Raw genomic sequence first — 22,917 nt, forward strand, 5'->3', positions numbered from 1 at the left:
GGTGACTCAGGGGTCACTAAAATTAGCATACGTAAGTGGATATTACCATATGAATGAGAAACTGGTTGCTTAGAGCTAGAAAGGTCACCTGTTGTACACAATGAGTTAGACCACACATCACGGACGTAAATGTTGACTCAGAAATCCCCTCATAATAAACTGTTTTCCCTCTAGCTTCTGGAGGATAAAAGTTGGATCAAATGTTATTAGAGTCTAGTGAATAGAATTGTGAGAAATAAGAAGCCAGTTATCATGGCAACTGGACACATCTTGCCGGGACGGGGGAGCATTGTCACTAAATTCCGGTCCAAGTCCGCCGACCCGACGATGTCAAGTTACCGGTACAACAAGGAGGGTCGCCTGGCTGGGCGGGGAACGTACGGCCGGCCGCAGTACCAAACGAGCCCCAGGGATCTCGTGGAAATAAAGCGAGATGCTATACTTGCTTGGAATGAAGAGTTAGAAGATTGGACCAAATCAGCAAATAAGAGACCGACAACTTATGAGCACAGTTTCTACAACAAAGGAGTCAAGTCGGACGATAGAGCAAAGATGAGACCGGTATCTCCTACCAGGAGAAATAAACCACACCCAAAAGAGTAAGTTAAGGAACTCATGTTGTTGTTTTTTGTGGAGATGTTTTTAGTTTATTGGCTTTTTGTGATTGACATGATGGCATATAAATGTGATCTTTGTGACAATTGCAATTTTCATGATGATTCAATAATTAATATCGATGACGATGATGATGGGGATGAATTAAGATGATGATGGTGATGTTGTCAAATATTATGAAAATATTGCTGATGAGAGAATAAAATAATAAATTTACCCTATACCTTTTACAAACATATACCAATACTGTCAACAGTTGTTTAAGTAATTTTCCCAAGCAGTTGCCAGAATCTTACTTATGTTCATGGATAAAATGATTTCACTTTCAGTGTCATAAGAGGAACTTGAAGATTTATTACACCAGTCTTGAAGCTAATTTAAAAACCTGAATGCTTAATTTTTGGATCTCCTACTATAACTTGTGATAAATGTGAAAATGTAAAAATATTTTTCAATACATATAGCTGATTTTCAGTCTTGTGTTCTTAATTTGGTGGTTTTAGTCCACAGCCATGTTCAGACATTGTTTTCTTGCAGTGTTAAGTCCGTAAAAGAATGCTTATTTTTTTCTTGAAATATTTCACATTTTTCATGTGAAAAGATCAGCTGGTGTTGTCACATTCGAAGTCATTGAAATGATGAATATCAAGTAATGTATACTTATACAGAAAATTCTGCTCAAGATCAGTCTTAATTGAATATTTTCAATTTTTGGAACCAAAACAATTTATAACTATTGCCCAATTAATCTGTCAAACAGTAGGGGAAAGTCCACAGGTTGCAAGATTTATTGCCGTTATCGTTTGATAAGGTACATGCAGTGTTCAGGTACATGAAGTATGCTGCAGCAAAAACTAAATTTAGCAAAAGGTTAATTGTGTTATTATTTAGGCTGACCGCACTTCAGTAGGGTAAAGGGTTGAAATGTATTGTGGTCTTGATATTTAATTATGTACAATTTGTGTTGAGAGGAGTTACAAAAAAATAAAATTGGTGTTCATCAATGACCATGTATGTTTGCAAATTATTTTGATATGATGAATGTCAAATATGATAGAGCTCATAACTATACCAACACATTAAAAAGAAGAAGTTTCAAACCTGCGTTCATTTATTCTATTAGTAACGATCTAGATTGTAAATCAAAACCACAGCAAGAAAACACATACTTGTGTGGTTGCTGACAGATAAAACCAACTCCAATGATTTGCTCATGAGTTCTTGAAGAATGTCTTAAGCTTGCTTTGCCAATATTGAACTATAATCCCAAACTTGTTTCTGCCCCTTCCTGACTCCAGTCATGTTTACCTTCCGTGGTAGATCAATTTGTCCTATGGTGGTCAGTTTTCAGGATGAAAAGGCAAAAGAATTGTATTGTCCTCACTAATCCTCGTCAAGTAGCTATAACCATAGCTACAGCATCTCAAAGGGTTTATTAGATTTGCAGAGGGCGGGTTAATTGTGAAGGAGAGGGCTATATTCTCGACCCGATCAATATTAACTAAGAACCAATTATATGCACAAAGCTACTGCCTCATCATTTGCTCATTGAGAGTCAAATGATGAGGATGTATTTCGAAAACTTTGACAGGGTAAGTTTTTGAATGATTTTTCGAAGTCTTCCGAAGGATCTCTTTTCTAAGAAGATTCTTGAAAATTGGGAGATGCCTAGTCTTCACACAATGGTGTCTGGATGTGAGTGAAGGAATGTACTTCAAAAGAGCGTATAATCTTTTTGTGAGAGTGTCCTTTTGAGTTGCTAGAGATTTTCTAAGCTCAGCTAAGCCACTTCTTGAGGATTAAAATATTTCCCCAAACAACTCTTCAATTTCTGTCAGACTTGAGGCTTGCATTTATTTGGAAACAACTGGCGACTCTTCTCTTCAAGACTTAAGCAGACTTAAGTGGATCTGCGAATTTGAGAAAGTTTATGAGCCAGATTTTAATTCTACAATTATGGGTAGCTTTGCACGACATGCAATAAGCCTTCCCTCGAAACATAAGGCCCTCTTAAACTTTAAATTCTGAAAGTAAACTTTAAACATGAAAATGTTTGAGTGCAGTGGTAATAGCTGCAACTCTTTCAGAGGTTTCAGTGTCTTTAATAGAAAAGCTGTGGAAAGTGCTCATTAATAAACACAAAAGTCAGTGGAGATTGTATTACAATACAAAGACCACATGGACTTGGTGGTGAATAGGAAATAATGTGTATCACATTGCACTGCATTCAAAGGTGTTGTCTAGTATATCATTGTGTTCCTAATTATGCCACGTAATTGTAAGCTTTCTTTACCAAGTAACGGATTATCTGGATGATTTCTAATAAACATCATTGTCTTTCCCTTTGCAGTGTTTTCATGACATGCAGACTTCACAAAGTTCCTGGTTATTATGATCCTTCCTCGGCTATGGGTAAAGAGATTGGTGCTGTACAAGGCTTTCAGAATCCTGACGCAAGAATCAAAGAAGAAGTCTATTTAGGTGAGTTAATGCAGGATATACATGTACAACCAAAAAGCAACAAATTTAGCAAACCATCTATCTGTTACAGGATCATTCAAACATTTTCCCTATGTTTTCACAGTTGATGCTTTATGTCCTGAATGGGAACAACACGACAGACGCCATTTGAGACACAAATACATCGGTCGACCAAGCACAGTTAACGTCATGACGTATAAAGATGAAGAGGTAACCATAGCAACACAGAGACAGTAAATATGGTCTCTAACTTTTATGTATTTCGGTAGTTATTTGTAACCTTTTGTGTCACTTCAATCAATTTTTATTTAATGTCTAATCAATGTTTTCAGACTCTTTTTATATGAGGTCTGGCATGCAACTGCTAAACATCAGGGTCAGTTTTGTGCAAACAAATGAGTTTTTCAATGTTTCATCCATTTAGTGATGTAATTTCATTTGGTGATGTAATTTATTAATTTTGTTTTTTGACTTTTTATATCGGACAGCGACAGAAGATGAAGAAAGTGATATCAGATCCGTGGTCAGCCCAGGCGGCAGAAGCTTGGATGAAACTAGCTGGAAGCACAAGTAAGTAGAAAATGGAAGTAGAAAAAAAGTGGTTTGGAACCAAGGCGTAATAAAAGGGAGTTGGTGAGCCACCCCATAATTCCTACACTCCTAATCAATATTTTTTAGAAAACAAAAAAGCAAAATAGCTGCTTGTAATTGGTTGGATTTATCGCCACAAAGAATCTCTGTCTGCCCATTCAGTTGACAGAAGACTACCACCCACTGAGCCAGAGGGAAATCAATCCTTTGTTCACCGAAGTCGGAACGGGGCAATAAACTCTTTGATGGAAAACATTTCAAAGAAATCTCTACTCTTGATCTGGTCTAATGGTTCTGATCAAATTGGCAATTTACATTGCCACTGTAGCACAGTGCATTGACCTTTAACATTTAGATACGGATCTACAATCCCTGCTCCCAATTATTGCTCCCTACAAAGCTCATTTGAGCCACCCTAAACCATCTTGCTTTTCATTCATTTCACAGACAGAAAAGCTGTCAGGACAATGGTTAACGAAGCACACACAAGAGGTCCAAAGTCAAATAGACAGCACCAGGATAGAACCACCAGAAATGTGAGTGAGCAAGTCAGGGAACCATACCAGGCCTCTGTGCATCGTTTCCTGAAAGGAGCAGGCCATGAAGGTAGGACAGGATGAAATATTCTCGCTTCTTAGGGGGTTTTTTTGGTCTGGAAATCAACTGCATGTACCGGTATCTGAATTATTTATAAAAGTCTGTCTCTGTTGAAGAAAACAAAATGCATCCAGTGAAATCAAACTGCTGAAAAGTTTCTGTAATTTTTGTTTTTATACACTGTATTGAATTTGAATTCATCAATGAACAGTAAAGAGGAAAGCCATCTAACATTGCCTGTTGTGTTTGTTTCCTTGCAGAGTCTAGAGCAGCTGAGAAGTTATATGACAGTCTTGAGAGTGCTCCTCGTCCGCTTCCTATGAGTGGACCTCACTTCCATATCACCGACTACAGCAAAGTACATCACAAGATTCACCCAAAACATGTACGCACAGACTTCACTATCCATCCAGAATGGGTGCCTTGAACAGAACACAGGAAATGTTGGCGTCAGTATCTAAACCTTCACTGCATACGAGTGGTACATGAATAATCTCCTTTTTTCGTTACAAGTAGTATTTATCAAAGACAGCGGAATTTCACACTGTCTATATTCTGATCTTTTCAAAGTTTTAAGCAAACATTTTTCAAAATTCCTTAAAAAATTGGTTTCTGAAAACTCAGATAACTATCGTGACTGGTAAAATACAGTTGTCACATTCTCTTCAAACTTTGAAACAGCCTTGGAACTTACACCAAGTGTTTCCATGCACTTTCCAGAACAGCTTCTTGAAACATTGAACACTGCTTTATATTATGTTGGCAACTTTTTCTGCAGGAAAAAGTTTGAATCTGAAGTGGACAGGTGAACTTGTCTCTCAAAAATAAGTAATAAGTTGTTGACAAAAATGTGTTACAAGTGTTGTCAGATTGTAGAGCAATTTCTGAAGGGAGCATTGTATGTGTCTGATATCACTCATTTGAGGTAAAACAAATTCAGAAAGGAATTCTTTGATGAGACCTCAATGACTTAATTTTTCAACATTTTTATTACATTTACGTCACACTAAGGATACTCTGTTTCAGCTTTTGGAAAAGATCAGGTTGATATATAAAACTTTAAACTGCCTTATAGGTGCTAATTTCAAACTTTAAGTTCTGGTAATTATTTCAAAGTACATTAATCAGTTTAAGTATCAGTTTAATGTGCCTGTGCAATTGTTTTGTATTTTTTCATTACTAGCTGAGAATTTGTGAATGAGTGCAAATGTACAAAAGTCGTTTTAAATTTGGTCGCAACATCTTTTTGTAATTTAGATGCACTCTTATGTTTTTTTCTTCTAAACCGCACAAATTCCAGGAGTTTCATTAAAGCTTATTTGTGATTTGATTTGGATATTTATAAATTTTTCTTGGCATCATGTGTAATGAAATTCTGTACTTTCACTATTTTCAGATTTTAAGCTGGATTGTTTGTATATAATTGATTGAGAAATCTGTGGTTTGTTTAATGTTTGTTGCATAAATTAAACAGATCTAAGAGTGTTATTTAAAGCACCGAAACTGAAAAATTGTAATAAAACAATTGAAGATGAATAACATATAGGTCTACATCGTAATTGCTTGTTACATGTTGCCATAGGACCTGCAAACAATTATTTTTTTTTAATTATAGAAAGTGGCTTTTTCGAAAAACGTGTGAAGAGATTTTTGTTGAATTTTCTGTTGTTTAATTCCTCTCTAAAATGTTCTTTTTTGTGGAGAGGAAGGAATAATTAAAGCAGGGTTCTTTGGAGAACGGTCTTTTTCACTTCGGATGTTACAGATAGAAATAGAGGGGGCTATTTCATTTAAATGGTCCCACTTTGAAAATTGTTTAATTATAAGAGGGAGTCCTTTTAGTACTTTGACGGTCCCCACTGAGCAGAATCGATGATGGAAGGACTGGGAACCAGTCTACGGTTTCTCCGCAAACTTTAAAAAAAATAGAGGGCGCCATATCACTTTAATGGAGACTGGTTTGTTTTGAACCGATAAATCAATCCCATTTTGCTTCAAACGTTATAGAAATTAGAGGGTGCTCTTTGATTTCAACGGTACCATTTTGTGGTTTATTTGAAAAGGATTAACTAAGAAGGCGTTATTTCACTTTAACAGTCTCTTTTCGCTTTCAGATGTGTTGCAGATTAAATATAGGTCACCAATCACTTGAAATCCCATTTCAAAAGTCAATTAAAATAGAGGGCGCTATTTTACTTTAACGGTCTCGTCAAAAGTTTCAGATGAAATATAATAGAGGGCGCCATTTCATTTTAACGGTCTCAAGCTTAGACTGGTTCTCAGTCCTTCCTGCTTTTCGTACCCATGGTCGAACTGTACATATAGAGGGCGCCATTCACATTAGCGAGTGATTGGGGCAAGGATCAGGGCTTCCAAAATATTGTTATTTCAGGTCTTTACGCTTCAATTCGACAATTAATTATAGTTCTATCTAAATTTCTGTTGTAAATTTTCCTTATTAATACCTTTACTTTGACATTTCAACCCAGACGTGATTTTCTTTTACATATTTAGTTTTCCTAGCAACGAAATACCTTACAAAATGTTATTATAATCATACACAAAAAATAATGCAGTTGCCGGGGGGGGGGGGGGGGGGGGGGGGCGGGGGGGGAGAGCACGAGGAGCCCGAAAAGCTAAAGTGACATAGCGCCCTCAATTTTATTGAATCATTTTAAGAATGACCGTTTTAAAATGTCATTGCGCCCTCTATTGTATTGTTACTTTTGAAACAGGAACGTTGATGTGTTATTGCGCCCTCTATTCTATTTTCGTGACAGTCAAAGGGACACCGTTAAAGCTATATGGCGCCCTCTATTTAGCTATTGTAGATTAGAAACGTTACCGTTAAAGTTATATAGCGCCCTCTATAAGTACCCCATAATATTATCGTTGGTAAGAACATAATGGAGGAAGGATTAGAACTTGGTTATGAAAACCAGCAAAGTAGATTCTTCTAGTCTACGAGTTTTTCGCGGGCCCTGGTCAGTACATCGCAAAGGCTTACAACCAAAATGTCAGACAAGTGGATGAATAATTCTGTACCGGTAAAATATATACCCAAAACAAAAAACTTCGAATGGTGTCAGCTTTTTAGAAAATATTTTTTTTGTAATGAGGGACAAAACACTTAAATTCAAGCTGCCTAAAAAATCTGACTACATCCTGTCTGTACACAGTCGGCATCATGACATCAACAAACAATAAAAGGCTAGTTTTTGAGTTGATATTACCCTCAATGTGATTTCCGCAGACAACGTTTAACGATGCCAAACTAGCGCATAAAAGTTTCGATGACGTCATGTCTAAACAGTATTGGCCAACAGAGGGCGCTTTTCAATAGACTGTTGCATAGAATGAGGAAGGCGGAAGTATCTTTATGGATGGAAAGTAAAGTTAATTTTCTCCATAATTCATCGACAAATTTTGTGCAAAACTCACGGGATCTTAAGCTGTAAATATTCTTGTCCATTTAAGGTAAGATTTCACAATGATTGCTCAGGTTTTAGCTAGTCTATACGTGTGATTTGATATTACATGATGATGTAAACTTGTACAATCAATCATCACTGTCATCTGTCAATGTCACAAAAAAATGTCAATCGGTGTATTACGTGCGTACTCCTAGAACTATGAGGCTCCGCGTGAGCGGAGCCTCATAGATCAAGAAGCCCGCAAAATTGCCTGCAGCACAAAACACTAATTAAGTACAAAAACGTCCATCAAACTGCAGCCATTTCACACAGAACCGCTGCACAGTTTGCCCTAGCCCGACTGCGTCTGGCCGTACAGTACTATCGCAAGCTCTGTAGTACGGCCAGACGCTGAATGCTTCCAAAAAGACTGAATTTTTTTGGCCGCTGATGTAGCGATTTTGCTACATCTTTTGATCGAGATTATCTTTTCATCCAGGACAAAAATTTCCACAGTTAAGGTTCTTAGTCGTAGAGCAACTCATACCTTTTCGAAAAAACTTTCTTTGGTCTCAATATTTTCATCCATCTGGCCAAAAGACAACTTTCCGTCATCATCTTCCACAAATATCGTCCCGAAAATGCTCCCCCATGCGATTTCAAAATGGCGGCCGCGCTGTAACTCATGAATATGCATGAAAAGTCTGTGACGTATGACCTCGTGTTTTTGGACGTGCGTGCGGCGGCGCCGTACGTACATATGTACATGTACATTACTTGTAGACAACAGCCCAGTACGTGCATGCACACCGCCGCGCGGACGTACGTGTGCATGCACGTACTGGGCTGTTGTCTACAAGTAATGTACATGTACATATGTACGTACGGCGCCGCCGCGCGCACGTCCAAAAACACGAGGTCATACGTCACAGACTTTTCATGCATATTCATGAGTTACAGCGCGGCCGCCATTTTGAAATCGCATGGGGAAGCATTTTCGGGACGATATTTGTGGAAGATGATGACTGAAAGTCGTCTTTTGGCCAGATGGATGAAAATATTGAGACCAAAGAAAGTTTTTTCGAAAAGGTATGAGTTGCTCTACGACTAAGAACCTTAACTGTGGAAATTTTTGTCCTGGATGAAAAGATAATCTCGATCAAAAGATGTAGCAAAATCGCTACATCAGCGGCCAAAAAAATTCAGTCTTTTTGGAAGCATTCAGCGTCTGGCCGTACTACAGAGCTTGCGATAGTACTGTACGGCCAGACGCAGTCGGGCTAAGTTTGCCCCTATACTCCGTACTTTATCTCTTGACATACTCACATATCTTGTGCGGAACTAACATAGGTGGATTCTGTCGGTTTTTAGGCCAAAATGATGAAAAATATGCCCTTTCCGCACTGAGCCAACCTGACACTTGAAACGTGCACGCATATGATCGAGCGATGATTTTCGGTTCGCTCGGAGCGCGCCGCGGGGGGTACGGTACAAGCGAAATGATGTGCATGCGTACAAGTGCATGTACCGTACCCCCCGCGGCGCGCTCCGAGCGAACCGAAAATCATCGCTCGATCATAATGCGTGCACGTTTCAAGTGTCAGGTTGGCTCAATGCGGAAAGGGCATATTTTTCATCATTTTGGCCTAAAAACCGACAGAATCCCCCTATGTTAGTTCTGCACAAGATACGTGAGTATGTCAAGAGATAAAGTACGGAGTATAGGGGCAAACTGTGCAGCGGTTCTGTGTGAAATGGCTGCATTTTGATGGACGTTTTTTGAACTTTATTAGTGTTTTGTGCTGCAGGCAATTTTGCGGGCTTCTTGATCTATGGGGCTCCGCTCACGCGGAGCCTCATAGTTCTAGGAGTATTACGTGCGTAGGCCGTGCCTTAAGTAGTCCTAGTACTAGTACTACTAGTGCTACGCTGATTACTGCCTCGTATAAGAATTTGCTGAGTGAGTAGTGTTTGCCGCCATCTTGTTTGGATCGCGCTGTACACATCGCGAATGCGTAGTATGGCTCTGTACACTTCACGCATGCATAGGTCGGCTAGCTTCACGTAAACAAAATGGCGGCCAACACAAACTCGACAGAGTCGTCGTACGTTTCGCATTGAAAAAAAAAAAAACTTTTGGAATAGATTTTACTTTAATTTATATTCTGAAGGTGTTCTTTGTTGCCATTTCTACCATATAAAGCTGTTTTTGATTTCCCAAAACTTCTACAAAATTTGTTGACGCTTGTTGACGCATTTTAGTAGGACTGATTTAAAGACCAAAAACAGGTAGGCCTATGTCATGAATAGAGGGCAGGGTTTTAAATTTTTGAGGGAAATCTGGGTAAAAAGACAATTTTGACCACCAAAAGCAACACAAAAATGAAGATGACGATCACCGCGATGTACCCTGAATGCGCAAGGCGCGCTGAAACGCATGGCACCAACCGTAAACAGTGTATGAAAATCATAATTTCTACCCCAGAAACTGTTCAAATTTACAAAAAAATGTGTCATTACAAAGAATTTAGAGAAGTCTGCTTTAGGTTGAATAGGTCATTTTTGAATGATAAAAATCACCCTTGACTCGAATTTGATCAAAACTAATGACAGGTCCTTCACTACACGATTGCCTATAGGCCTACATTGACCGACAGACTTTACGTACATTACCTTGCATAAAGTTAGAAATGACAAAGATGTGGTTAGTTTTTCGGATACCTGATTACTTGTTTACATAGACCATTTAAATTAATCAATTGGTCATGTTGGTATAATTGGGAGTCATACATATTATTGGCAGTCGTGGCAGTGGCAGTGCCTGTGGATATTTGACCGTGAACTTGTTCCCGATTGTTTTCAGTATTGTACCGGTAGTGGTACGGCACTGAACATGCACAGTGACAGGTTTTTTTTACTTTTTACTTTGTGACCATGGTGACGAATCTTTGTCTGGTCCGCGCTAAGTAACATTGTCATTGTGACCTCATGTTAAACAATGTTAAAGAGATAGGAAGCAGACCTATATTACATAGTATTACATTATATAGTATTACAATTTCGGACTTTGTTTCCCTTTAATAAAAAAAAATCCTCCAGAGCCACAAATCAGAAAAAGAAGATGAAATACTCTGCAATTAAATGTAGGATTCAATTTAAAACAATAAAAGAAGACAATTCTTATTGTTTGGGACAGAAAAAAATAAAGTTTCAAAACAGCGGTCACACTGGGACACAAACTCAAGCGGTGTTGCTTCCGAGGCTGGCGCGCTATCCACTAGGCCACGCGTTCGTTCAACAACATTATTAATAACTTATTTATTGGTGTAAGAATGGAAAAAATGTGAGACTGGTTCACGGCTAAATATGCACTTGGTAAATGATTTGAAAGGCCAATTTTACATTATTAGAAATTTAAAAGAAAATTTACGTCAGAAAAACAAAGTGTTTCTGGTGCCGTGAAATACATCGGGTCCCTCATTTTTCGCTCTTGTGCAGGCACTTCATTTTTGCATGTGCACATATGCTTAATGTTTACGCATAATATACAATAAGAACTTGCTGTTTGGAAACGAGCAAATGTGTGGTTGGATGGGAAAAGCATTGCACTGCGGTGCTGGTGATACGAGTTGCAGACGCATGCCCAACTTTGCAAATTTTGTTGTTTCATTTTCCCAAAAGTATGAGTTTTCTTCCTCTATCCTTTTAAAATCGAATCCTACATTTAATTGCAGAATATTTCACCTTTTTCTGATTTGTGGCTCTGGAGGATTTTTTTTAGGGGAAGTAAAGTCCGATATTGCATACATGTAGGTCTGATTCCCGTCTCCTGAATGTGAAGAGGAACAGGATGAAGGTTTCTCAAGGTAAATATTGACATACCGGTACTGACATACCGGTAGGTCACATCAAGTTTGCATTGAATCTTACTGTATTGCCCATCAAAGCAGTTAAGTTTACTCACTTATGTTTTGTAGTTAAAAATACAGACATGACAGATGGCTTTCTTTTATGTGTATTCTGGGAATTTTTGAAATTGGTAGTTTGACACATTTGTGTACAAAGAATTTTGAAATACAAAAGTCTGTTCTGACATTGTAGACACACATACACAGATCTACATGTAGTTCAATAATACTTGATGGTCGATTGTGGTAGAGTACCTTGCCTAAGAACATGAGAACTGTGGCACTCTGAATTAATTATTTGGAGTCTTATAATGTCTAAATCTACAGTGTACGTTTCACATATCACTTCCACACATGTGGAAATTGGTACATGTATACATGTAAAGTGTAACAAACATCCTGTTGTCATATTGTTATTCTGTGGATTTCATAGAAAATCACAATCCGTAACCCACAACCTGTTGTGAATAAATTAAGTGAGTGCAAAGATAAACACAAATTGTACATGTACAAACATGTACCGGTACAAACATTATTCTCGACTGTGTTTTTTTCTAAAGTCTGTACAAATACAAATACACCTGATGAAAAATGCAATGTAATGAAAAATGCTAAGTTTCATCTTGAACTAGCAAAAAATATGAGTAATCTTCATGCTGCACCCTCTAATTTCCTCTAGTATTTCTTTGTTACACAATATCCGGCTTCTATAATGTGAAAATTACAATTTGGCAATTATTTAACAACTGTTTGCCACATTTTGTTTAAACATGGAGGTAGGAAACAAGTTTTGTAGTGTGTATGTACGTGAATCCTAAGAGCATGGGACAGCTCAAAATACGTGTGATTGACTACACTACATTGTTCTTTTTTTTCAGGGCAAACTTCATTTAATTTTCCTTTGTACATGTTGTGCAATATTGCGCCTGATCAGTCCAACATTGCCTAGTTGACTGTGTTTGGTCTTGGGGGTTTTTTTTCAGGGGGGGCTAGTGGTGTGTTGGGTTTTTTTTTTGGGGGGGGGGGCGTAGGGAAAAAATGCCTTCTGTTTTACATAAATATAGAATATGCTCATTGTGATGCAGGATAGTGAAGCATAAGAGCATTTCTGTTGTCATTCCCAAGCTGTTAATTAGAGAGTTCAGCTGCATACAATGTTATATGCATACGGATGTACCTGCACGTTTGTTTAAATCGAGGATTTCCTATTGTTCCTCTTCCCTTTTTCTTTGTTTATACTCTAACTTTTTGCAACAGCTCTCATTGATTTTGTACATGTTTTCTAATCGAGGTCGTCCTCGATTTGACTCCTGTCATTAATTCATCGCTGATGTTGCACCTGTGTCCTCGATTTACACCATAAACCTACATGTACTCATACATTGTACATGTGCCGTAGTTTTGATTTTCCAGCAGACTCGTAAATAAATATATAACATAAATAAATGATATTGTTATCATGTGGCTTTTGGCATCATGTGGTATTGGGTATCAGTTTCATATTAAACTATCATATTATGTGTATAACAGCTGACGACTGACGTGGTATGAGTCATATATAATGTGAGGTTGTTAAAATCCAAGAAATAAAGTATGGCAGTTAACTGGAGCGTAAGATATTTGACTTCCCTCTATGCACAAGGAAACAAAGCTGTATGGCACATACATGTAGCATTGTATTGTATTCTTGTTACATAGACTATGAACATGATAGAGGTCATATATGCCTGTATACTCCGTGGAAAGTCTGACCAGGAATTAATCTAAGTCACGGCCAGTTAAAAAAAAAAGAGGAAGCGACCCACTAAAAAATGATCTGTGTTCATTTCCTTGTGGTCTAAAGTAGATTGTTATCACTATGCATGCATTCATTAAACGTACATCCTGCATGGTGTTCTGAGTTTCTGACACGGTGAAACATTGAGCAGCAATTTTTATTCTTGCTGAAATTTCATCAGAAATTTTATGGGCGTCACTTGTGGTTCAGTAATATTCAAATTGATGTTGTGAACTGGTCATTTTGTGCCAAAAATGGTAGGCCTAGCTCACATGCATGCAATGCATGTGTCACAGCTTTTTATCTAGAATCATGGCCAGATTCCTGTTGCAGTATCGTGCAACCCACAACCACTGAATTTTTATTTTTGAAAAAAAAATAATATAAGAAAACTTCCTTGTCCAGAAGTGAAGTGGAATGAAAGGGAAATACAAACCTGGATTTATAAACACAGAAGTGGTGTCCAGTGTCTCAATTACACGTGTACATACTAATGAACTTGTTCAGGTGTAGAAATAGACATGTTGAAGCCCTGGCAGGAGTTTCTACATGTCTTTTCGTGGTTGGTCAGTCCGTAGGTCTGTCCCCGGGAAAAAAAATGACCAAAATCGAGCCCCCTTATTAAAGTTTCCCATAATATATAACTACTAATTGACAAAATGTGACCAAATGCAATGCCGTCTTCAGTAAATACACAAAGTGGCGAAAGTTTTCGGAACACGCCCCATTGTCTCGATCGATGCACGTGCACGTCTATTTTGCCTATGAATGAGACATTCCGGAATCAGGCCAGAGTTTATTGTGCACTTGTGCTTGTTTCCAGAATAGTAGTGTATTAGCAGAGAATCTTTGGAGATAACAAATTACTTGTCTGAAAGCACAGAAGTATCCTATTTTTTATATAGGATTTACATACGTACATGTTAACACAAAATTGACATGGAATAGAATATTACCATAGTGGAATGTTCCAAATTTGCTGTTGTTGCAGAAGGTAAGTTAGACAACACGAGTGTATTGCCACCGAATGAAATTATTCTTTCCATTGCAGGAATGTGTAAGATTCATTATTTGTTTAATTGCAACACCTGAATAAATTCTCGTCATCTGATTTGTCAATGGAACTTCTATTTACCATGCAATAGAACTTTAATTTTTGCGGTGTGGCCGGTTTGTGGGTTGGGATGAATAATTCAATGACATGGGATCAACGACACTACCAATCAGATGACGGGGATTTAGTGGCATTGTACGTACATACTTTAGCAAACTTTATTTATGGTTTTTGTATTTGTTATTATTTTTTTTTGCAGATAGGAAGTTTGCCAGAAACATAACAAGGAAATGATGTGTTAAAATTCAGCAACAAGACCTGATGACAGACCAATAGTGAACAACTCATTTTGCAACTCAGTAGAATTACAACAGATGTCGGCATCATACAAACATCTTGAGATGTCTTCATAGCTGTAGAAATGAAAGAGACTCTCCATGTACTTGTGAAATACCCAATGACCTATTCACATGAACCGAAGGAAAATTTCATTGGTTGACTGTTGGAATTTCTGAAGTACCTGTTTTCACTTAAACAGGGGGATATCTCTACATTTTAAGATGGCAGCCAAGAAGCAGACAACTTCAATCCAGGACTGGCTAGAGTCATTAGATTTGGGCCATTTCACCAACAACTTCCTCCATAACGGTCTAACAGAGCTCCAACATGTGTGTCATCTCACTGAAGATCAACTCAGCTTGTTGGGCATAACACAGCGAGGTTACCAGAAAAGAGTTCTGAACCATTTACCCACAGAGGCAGAAGTTTTCTTGTCTGAGTTTGTATCCAGCTCTGAGAATGCAGAGACTAAAACTCCAGCAGAAGAGGTACCACCCCCAATGCCCCCTCGTAGGAGCATCCCTAAACAGTTTGGTAAAGAAAATGGGCACCCAACAGAGAAGAAACCAACATTCGATGATGAATCATATTTATTTCATGGACCAACTTCAGGAACTAATCCTGTTTTACCACCAAGGAGGCCACATTCAGAACCAGACAAGTCCTCCAGTAACTTCCCAGCATCTTCAGTTGACTCTGAGCCAGTCCCTGTGCCACCGCCACGAACACCTGGCAGCCAAGGCAACAGGACGGCAGTAGCTTCTGAGATTCCCAGCAAGCAATCTAGAATGAGACCTATGCCTCAACCCCGAGTGAGGTCAGATCCTAGTTTGCCAGCCAGGCCTCCCCCTTTGCCTGGCTGTGATGAGAAATCAGAGACACCCATGCCCAGGCATCGTTCAACTCCTGAAGTACCTCCACGCGTAAGCCCATCCCAGATGACTCCAGCAATCCGTTCGTCTGATCATTTCCCGGCCCCATTCACAGTTTCAAACATTTATGATGATGACCCCTGTCAATGTGTTGAGCCACCCGAACCAGAGGCATCCAAATCGCTGTTCCCTCCACCTATCCTTCCCAATCCTGTCTCTCAGTTTTCTGCACAAGATGAAATCGATGAACACTTTCCTGACTTGCCTCCTCCCCCGCCTCCTAAAAGGATTCCTGGCTCAACGTCCCCAGCACCTGCGAAAAGAAGCCTACCACCTGTTCCACATCCCAACCATCACACTGTTCCAGATCCCCCGTGCTCAGACCCACCACCATCGCAACCACCTTGCCTGACAGATAATGTAGGTCCTAGTTTATCAGCACTGCAGATGCCCGGGGATGGTCCTCTACAACCTTCTTTTCTGTCTCCACCACCAGTACTTCCTTTTCAGTCTGTGACTCCGAGAGAAATTGAAGAAGACAACATGCCCAGCCTCCCTCCTCCACCTCCTCCTTCGGTTGCACCAACACCGAGGATTCCTCCCCGGCCCCCATCGTTAGCGGAGCCACCTGTTTCTGACATACCCCCTCCTCTGCTGCCACCAAAGGATACATCTGGACATCTTCGTGCAGTTCAGCTGGTTGGCACAGAGGAAATCATTATGCCATTCTCTCCAGCGTTATTGCCTGTTATTCCTCCACGTCCATGCCCACCATCTGCTTCAGGTCAGATACCTTCTGATTTGTCACCATCCCTACCAACACAGAAAGAGACATCAAGACATCTTGATGCCACTTCGGCTTTCAAAAAAGACTCTGAAACTGTCTCTAACATTTCATCAATTCCTGTGATTCCTCCACGTCCACCTCCATTATCAGCACCAGATCAGTTTCCCTCTAATTTGCCACCACCTCCACCAACACTGGAAGAGATGCAAGGACATCCAGATGTAACCCAGCCCATCAAGACAGACACTGTTAATATCTTTGACTCTGCAAAGCAAAACTTTGACCCATTTGAGTTTGATCCATTTGCACATGCAGATGACACAGTAGGTACATTCTCTGTGGATGCCCCACTCCGGCCTCCATCACTCTTTCTCACACCTGAAGATCTACTCAGATATCCTGCTCCACAAACCAACCTACCCCAACTCACAGCGGCTTTGCCTTCCGTAAGTGAACATCCAGTTCCTTTACTTCCATCAAGACCTGCTCCCGATCTGTCATTAGCATCCAGACCAGTTCCTTTGCCTCCAGGAGCGAAACCTGACAGCAAGCCATCAACCGCAGCATCTGATGTTATTCCGCCGATACCACCTGTCCGCCAGGACTATACTCATTCAGAGAATCAGTCTCAAGCCTTACCAGAACTCAGTGGGATTGATGAGATTTTATCCCCGCAACCAGGGCAAGTGTCTCAAAGTGGCTTGAGGAAGACTCCAGCACTGCCAGCCAGAATACCTGCTGGCTCGGAACAACAAGGCACCGGTGACATATTAACAAGACCAGACACAACTGGGGCTGATCCATCCATGCCGGCTGGTCTCCCCCACAAGACATCAAACTTAATTGACCTGTCACTTCATGATACTGGCATGATCCAATTCAAAAATGTCCCAGATGAAAACAAGGAGAACTTCTTGCTTGATACTGACTCAATTCATGAGGCAACTCAAAGTACTCCTAGTCCATCCTTACCTGCTCTCGATCAACATGACATCGAGGATCAGTACTCTAAAGTACATCGCGTACCTCAGAAAACACAACAGCTTATGGTTGACACAAAAGACAAACCGTCAAATATTCCCCAAATCCCAGTCAGGCCACCTCGGATTCCTCCAAGACTAGAGCCACAAGGAGAAGCTTCGCCTACCTTTGCAGCACCTGAGAGGCCATCTCCAATAGGATCTACGGCCCAAGATGATGTCTTCAGTCATTCCGGTTTTGAGGAGAAAGGAGTGACCTCCTGGTCAAGTTTACAAGTCCCTGTCTCCCCCTCAGCACTCAGTGAGGGTTCTGACAGACACTCGTACATCTTACTGAGTGAGTCTTCCAGTGGCACTCACGATACTTCAGATGAGAAGATATGGCCTCATGAGCATCGATCTCTGCCTCCTATACCTCCTGTCAGCTCAAGCACACTGGATAAGCCTAGTGAAAAAGACTCTCTTCAAATGGAAGATGAGTCTGGAGAGCCCCAGAAACCAGCCAGACCAGCACCTCCTCCACCAGTTGCAAAACCACGTGACAGGTCCTCAGCCCATATACCTAAACTACCAGCAAGACCAGTCCCTGCAGTGAAAGAGTTCATCCCACAGCCGCCACCGAATCAGAAAGAGGGTGAATATGACCTCTTGGATGCAAGCAGAATGGTCTCCACGAGTCCCCTGAGGGATGAGTCGTTAGACAGTCCAGAGGGAATCGCCTTCAAGGAGCTTGCTCAGAGTGAGGAGAGCGGAGATGATGATGATTCTGGCTTTGACATGGACAGCTTGGATTACAGCAAAGCAACTGCTAAACAGGTACTTATGATTTTCATGGATGCTTTATATTTCCAGGTCGCATGTTCATCATGGGACATATTTGTTGCTTCTTAAGTTCAAGCGTCTCCTATGCCAAAATAAAAAACTGTTTGTATTTGAAATGAAGGCATACAGTGTAATCACTTTGATGGATACACACTTCCATTTGATTTATATATGATTGTCAAAACACAAGGACTCAATCCAAATGAACTACATGTACACGTCTCTTCTTAAAACATCAAATATATTCCTTTTTAGCCCTTCCACTACAGACCAACTTCTTCTTTTTTCAGGTGCAAGATTTAAACTTGAAAGTCAGCCTGGCAGACAGACGCAGTAAGATTGACCTCGGTCATGTTTTACGCATGGGTCAGGCATATCGCCCAGAAGTACCTCACAGGCCTCTAGCCAGAACACATAGCCGTTCAGTTGATGTAAGTAGCTCACAACATGTAGATGATGACATTTGTATACAGTTTAAGCGCCCTCTATTGTTTTGGATTGGACAGTGGCGAGCAGTTACTAATTGCAAGCATTGTCAACTCGCCCTTGTGCCATGTACATGTAAACCCCATACCTAAACATGGCTACATGAAGGTATTATGGTATCTACATGTATATGTTTTGGCTTTGGTTATCTCAAGTTGGAGAACCTGCCACCGTCTGATCAGATTCAATAGATGGCACCTTATTACCAGAGACAAATGACAATTGCCATGTAATAACATTGTTTGGAATGTGTAGAGGTGATGAGGAAAATAAATTGATTGAATGGTCTGCACTGGCACTGGCATTAGTTGATGCAATGTAGCATGTAGTATCAAATTAACAATTTAGTTTTGATTACATGCATTGGTTTGCAAAAATTAGGTTCGTAAGAGACATATACATCAGCAGTGCAAATATACGAGCTCATTGAATGAAATTCACTTTTAGATTGGCCAGTTTTATAACTATCAGACTCGTACATGTAATTCTCAGTGCGAAATATTCATTGTCCTCTTGCCCGTTTTTTCTTGTTTGTGAATTGTTTGGCTCATTGCAGTGCGCAGTCTTGGAATTTTATTTTTTTCGTCCTTGCAAATGCTACAAGTTAAACACAAAGTCCTTTGACTTTGAAGATAGAAAATACTTTTTTTGAAACTTGGTCATTTTTTTGTGGGAACTGAGAACAAGGTCACTTTTCTACAAGAACCATTTTTAATACAATTTGGGGCTGAAATTTATTAAGACACAAGTTTTTTGTAGCTTAACTTGCCAATTTCAAAATAAATCTTTCTTAAATAAATCTTTCAAAAAATTGCTCTCATAATTAGATACATATGAATTATAGTCTTGCAAAGCAAACCGAAAAGTGAACATGATAATGTAATCACTGGTTGAGCTGGGTTCTTGCATGGTATACTAATCCTACATTTTTTTTTTATGGCATGCCAACATCAGGAAAACACTAGAAGAAGACTTTCCAATAAACTCTCACAATCTCTGCAAGATAGCCACAGCACAGCTGAGGTAAGCAGCAATGATACTATTGGTGGTGATCAGGAGTAGAAGTGTCAGGAAGCAGTTTGAAACTTGGGTCTTGGCAGCTAGTCATAAAGGGACAGCTGGTATTAATTAAATGCCAAAATGCTCTGCCAAACTAGCCCAATTTTATTTTTTTTTAAACTGTTGGGTTGTCAATTTAACTATGGATCTTACATCTGTGAACACATAACTTTAGTGGGCCTCAGTAAAACCTCTAGCGACTTGGCACTGAATGACCCAAAAGTAAAAGCGAAGCAAATCTAATGACGTCATCGCAATTTCATTGTGACGTTGACTGCTTGATAACAAATACTGTATGCCTAACTCTTCAATTTGCGTCAAGTATATGCATAACCTTGGCTAACATAAGAACCAAGTGAAAATAGCTTCTGGACACTTTTACTTCCTCTGATAATACCATTTCTAGTAGAAATGCCTCAAATTTTGGGAAATCAGCCATATGCATTTACTTTCATTTTCATAGTCTTGTAAGCTTGAATGATATGCATAGAAAATGTCTTTTTGAATTATGGAAAATGTGCCATGAGTATGATTGTGCTTGGAACTGTGATGCATGCTGAAGATGATTTGTTAAAGTTCTCCAAACTTGAAATGGAAAGATTACTTCATGTAGGCCTACTGACCATATGTTGTGTCTTAGATTCCTGCTAAGGTAACTGTTCTGAAGAAGAAAGGATATCTCTGGAAACAAGGAGGGTGAGTAAAACCAATTATTAGTATGTTTGTTTAACGTTGAGTAAACAGAAGAAGCATTTCTGGAGTGTCTACTTTAAATATCCTCACATTTTAGAAAAAGCGACTTGTGCGTTCGTAACAAACAATGTGTGTGTGATTATCTCGTACGACTTACATGCCCTGATTTATCATCAAAATTCGTTCTTGTTCTGGTTGATAACAGACAGCAGAACAACAAGGGGTTCAGGAAACGCTGGATGGACTTTGATGGAGTGGAGATGAGGTACTATGAAAATGAGAAAAAGGCAAGTACTGTCAACCGGTCGATCAATTTACAAGTTGGATAACAAAAGCAAATCAGGAATGCATGTGACATGACTTGGGACTGGTTGACTTGTAATGGGCTTCGCTACAATACTGGTACTTCATTCATTAAAAAAAAAAGTTGGCTCATTAAAAATTGTGGACTTCTGTTTTCTCTGGTGTGACTCAAATCCACAGCCTCCTCAGTGCTCACTAGTGGCGATGTCTTACTACCATGAGATGGAGTCTGCCAGGGAATGTCGTAATTAAGGCATCCCTTTCAAATTTTTTATTCAATGATGAAAAAAATATTAAGTTTGCATAAGTAAACTAATGTGATCATGTGTAACCATTTGTCTGCATTTCTAGATGTCAGAGTGTAAGGGCATTATTCCCGTGGGCACAATGAGAGATGTCAAGAATCTGTGTGGAACATCCAGACCATCGGTGAGTTCACTCCTGGAATAGGAATCCTCCCCCAACGTTCCTGTCCTCCTTGGGATATCCTGACTATATTGAATATGTTTGGGTTTAAAGTTCTAAGCCTCTCCTTGGTGTCTTGACCAAATCACAAGTGTGATCAGCATCTGATGTGCGTGCGCGAAAGCCTAACACGCATGGACGCGCGTGGCTGAAACATGTAGTGGTTAAAAGGTTCAGGTGTCTTTGCCCACATACTTCAGGTGGAATTATAACGATGCGCAACGTCATTCTAGCAATATATTGACTCATCTTTGTCAGTGGGCACCATTAAGAGCTGATATATTACCTCAGTGTGAGTAAAGAGCTAACATTGTACAACCGAAACAAACGATCAAGGAATATCAAAGATGGAGGTTTATGGTTTTAACAATTTGTGTAAAAATAGTTCCCAGTTTCTCTTTTCAATTATTACCAAAGTTTTTTTCTTGAAATAATTTATCATTTTACTTACCTTGATTTGTATTGAATTCTCTTTCAGTTTGGCGACACAAAACAGTACCGCATTACACTAGAAACAACTGGACGGTCCTTCCACTTTGCAGCAGAAACTCTTGGTAATTATTTCTCATTCTCTACAAATGTGTAACTTTGTTCCTCTCTTCTTCAAAAAAAGGTTGATTTATCAATTAATACCATTTATTATCCCTTGCAAAAAAGATCTGCCATTGCAGTTGGTTGCCACATTACAATTATGGAGTTCAACATGAACTTTTATGAACAGCAACAGACTAAGAACATTTAGTCTATCCTGTAAGAACACAATTTTCCAAACCATCTTACATTTATATTGACCCCTGCTTTCAACCTTTTAAAAAGTAATGCACAGGTGAAACAATGTCTCAAGTCATGCAGTTTCCAATTTTTAAAGGACAGTTAATTCCAAAAACAATTTACATAAATATTTCCAAATTTGAAAAAAAAAGTTGCAACTTGACGCCACATCTGCGATTGTGTACAAATTCTATAGTATTTCCTAACAAAATTGGAAATGTTTCTCAGTCCCAGATTTATGTCTTTTGATCATTTTTGCAATAACTGTCCTTCATTGAGATGTTATTTTTGAAGAAAAAGTGGTGTTAGATTGCAACATTTTCCCCATAAAAATTTGCCCTTTTGCCAACTGGGAACTCATTTAAGTCATATGTTATTTCCTATTTACACAGATGAGGGTACATTATGGGCCAACATATTGATGCAGGCTATTCTGTCATATAAGGTGAGAATCTTGAATGTGCGTAAAAACAAGTTCCCGGGATAATGAATATCCGTACACTTTCATGGAATTTCCATTCCTGAGTTCTGTGGTTGAGATCAAGGAAATGGGTCAGATAGAAATTCAATTGAATCCAAAAACACATGTTACAGTGGTGTTTTAACTTTTTTTTAAACAAGGTTTTTCCTTATTCACCAAAAAAGAAGCAGTTTGTGCCAAGAGAGTAGGAAACACTACTGTGTTCACTAGAATCCAACAACATGATGAAGATAATAACTTTTTCAACTTTGATTGTGTGCCTATATAGCTTTATTGATATTCCATAATCGATATCTCAACATGTCTTACACAGCCTCCCCCTGGTGGATTTCCTGTGGGAGGAGATATGAGTTGTCCTGACAAAAAGGTGGGTGGTAGATTGGATCACATTTGTGGTTAAAAACAAAAGAGTTCCAAGAAACT

General features: G+C 39.3%; 2 protein-coding genes across 7 annotated transcripts in view; both read left to right on the forward strand.

Moving 5' to 3' along the window:
* Positions 1 to 95: 95 nt before the first annotated feature.
* LOC119728496 lies at positions 96 to 5,825 on the forward strand. The gene is made up of 6 exons (XM_038200758.1): positions 96 to 599; positions 2,966 to 3,096; positions 3,200 to 3,306; positions 3,585 to 3,666; positions 4,135 to 4,293; positions 4,545 to 5,825. Exons 1-6 carry the CDS (start codon positions 253 to 255, stop codon positions 4,709 to 4,711), a joined length of 993 nt encoding a protein of 330 aa, XP_038056686.1. The 5' UTR covers positions 96 to 252; the 3' UTR covers positions 4,712 to 5,825.
* A 1,807-nt stretch (positions 5,826 to 7,632) lies between these two features.
* Positions 7,633 to 22,917, forward strand: part of LOC119728753 (arf-GAP with Rho-GAP domain, ANK repeat and PH domain-containing protein 1-like) — a 39,992-nt gene continuing 24,707 nt past the window's right edge. For 5 of the 6 annotated variants that reach the window (XR_005271139.1, XM_038201127.1, XM_038201130.1 and 2 more), the window contains exons 1-10: positions 7,633 to 7,761; positions 14,696 to 18,230; positions 18,527 to 18,667; positions 19,677 to 19,745; positions 20,422 to 20,477; positions 20,680 to 20,761; positions 21,129 to 21,206; positions 21,721 to 21,796; positions 22,406 to 22,458; positions 22,808 to 22,861. Coding sequence is in view for 5 of the 6 variants with exons in the window: in XM_038201127.1 (XP_038057055.1) it covers positions 14,997 to 18,230; positions 18,527 to 18,667; positions 19,677 to 19,745; positions 20,422 to 20,477; positions 20,680 to 20,761; positions 21,129 to 21,206; positions 21,721 to 21,796; positions 22,406 to 22,458; positions 22,808 to 22,861 (3,843 nt within the window). In the remaining variant the exon portion in view is untranslated. Of the gene's footprint in view, positions 7,762 to 11,543; positions 11,564 to 14,695; positions 18,231 to 18,526; positions 18,668 to 19,676; positions 19,746 to 20,421; positions 20,478 to 20,679; positions 20,762 to 21,128; positions 21,207 to 21,720; positions 21,797 to 22,405; positions 22,459 to 22,807; positions 22,862 to 22,917 lie in introns of those variants that run through there. The other variant, XM_038201128.1, reaches the window with a different exon arrangement.

The sequence above is a fragment of the Patiria miniata genome, unplaced genomic scaffold (genome assembly GCF_015706575.1).
Source record: "Patiria miniata isolate m_02_andy unplaced genomic scaffold, ASM1570657v1 HiC_scaffold_20, whole genome shotgun sequence".
In the NCBI taxonomy this organism is placed as follows: Eukaryota; Metazoa; Echinodermata; class Asteroidea; order Valvatida; family Asterinidae; genus Patiria; species Patiria miniata.

Bases quoted from the DNA above. Each gene is read 5' to 3' on its own strand.
- LOC119728496 (XM_038200758.1), top strand. From the start codon at position 253: ATGGCAACTGGACACATCTTGCCGGGACGGGGGAGCATTGTCACTAAA. The intron at 3,097-3,199 runs GTGAGTTAATGC...ATGTTTTCACAG, and splicing joins CAAAGAAGAAGTCTATTTAG to TTGATGCTTTATGTCCTGAA. The intron at 4,294-4,544 runs GTAGGACAGGAT...GTTTCCTTGCAG, and splicing joins GAAAGGAGCAGGCCATGAAG to AGTCTAGAGCAGCTGAGAAG.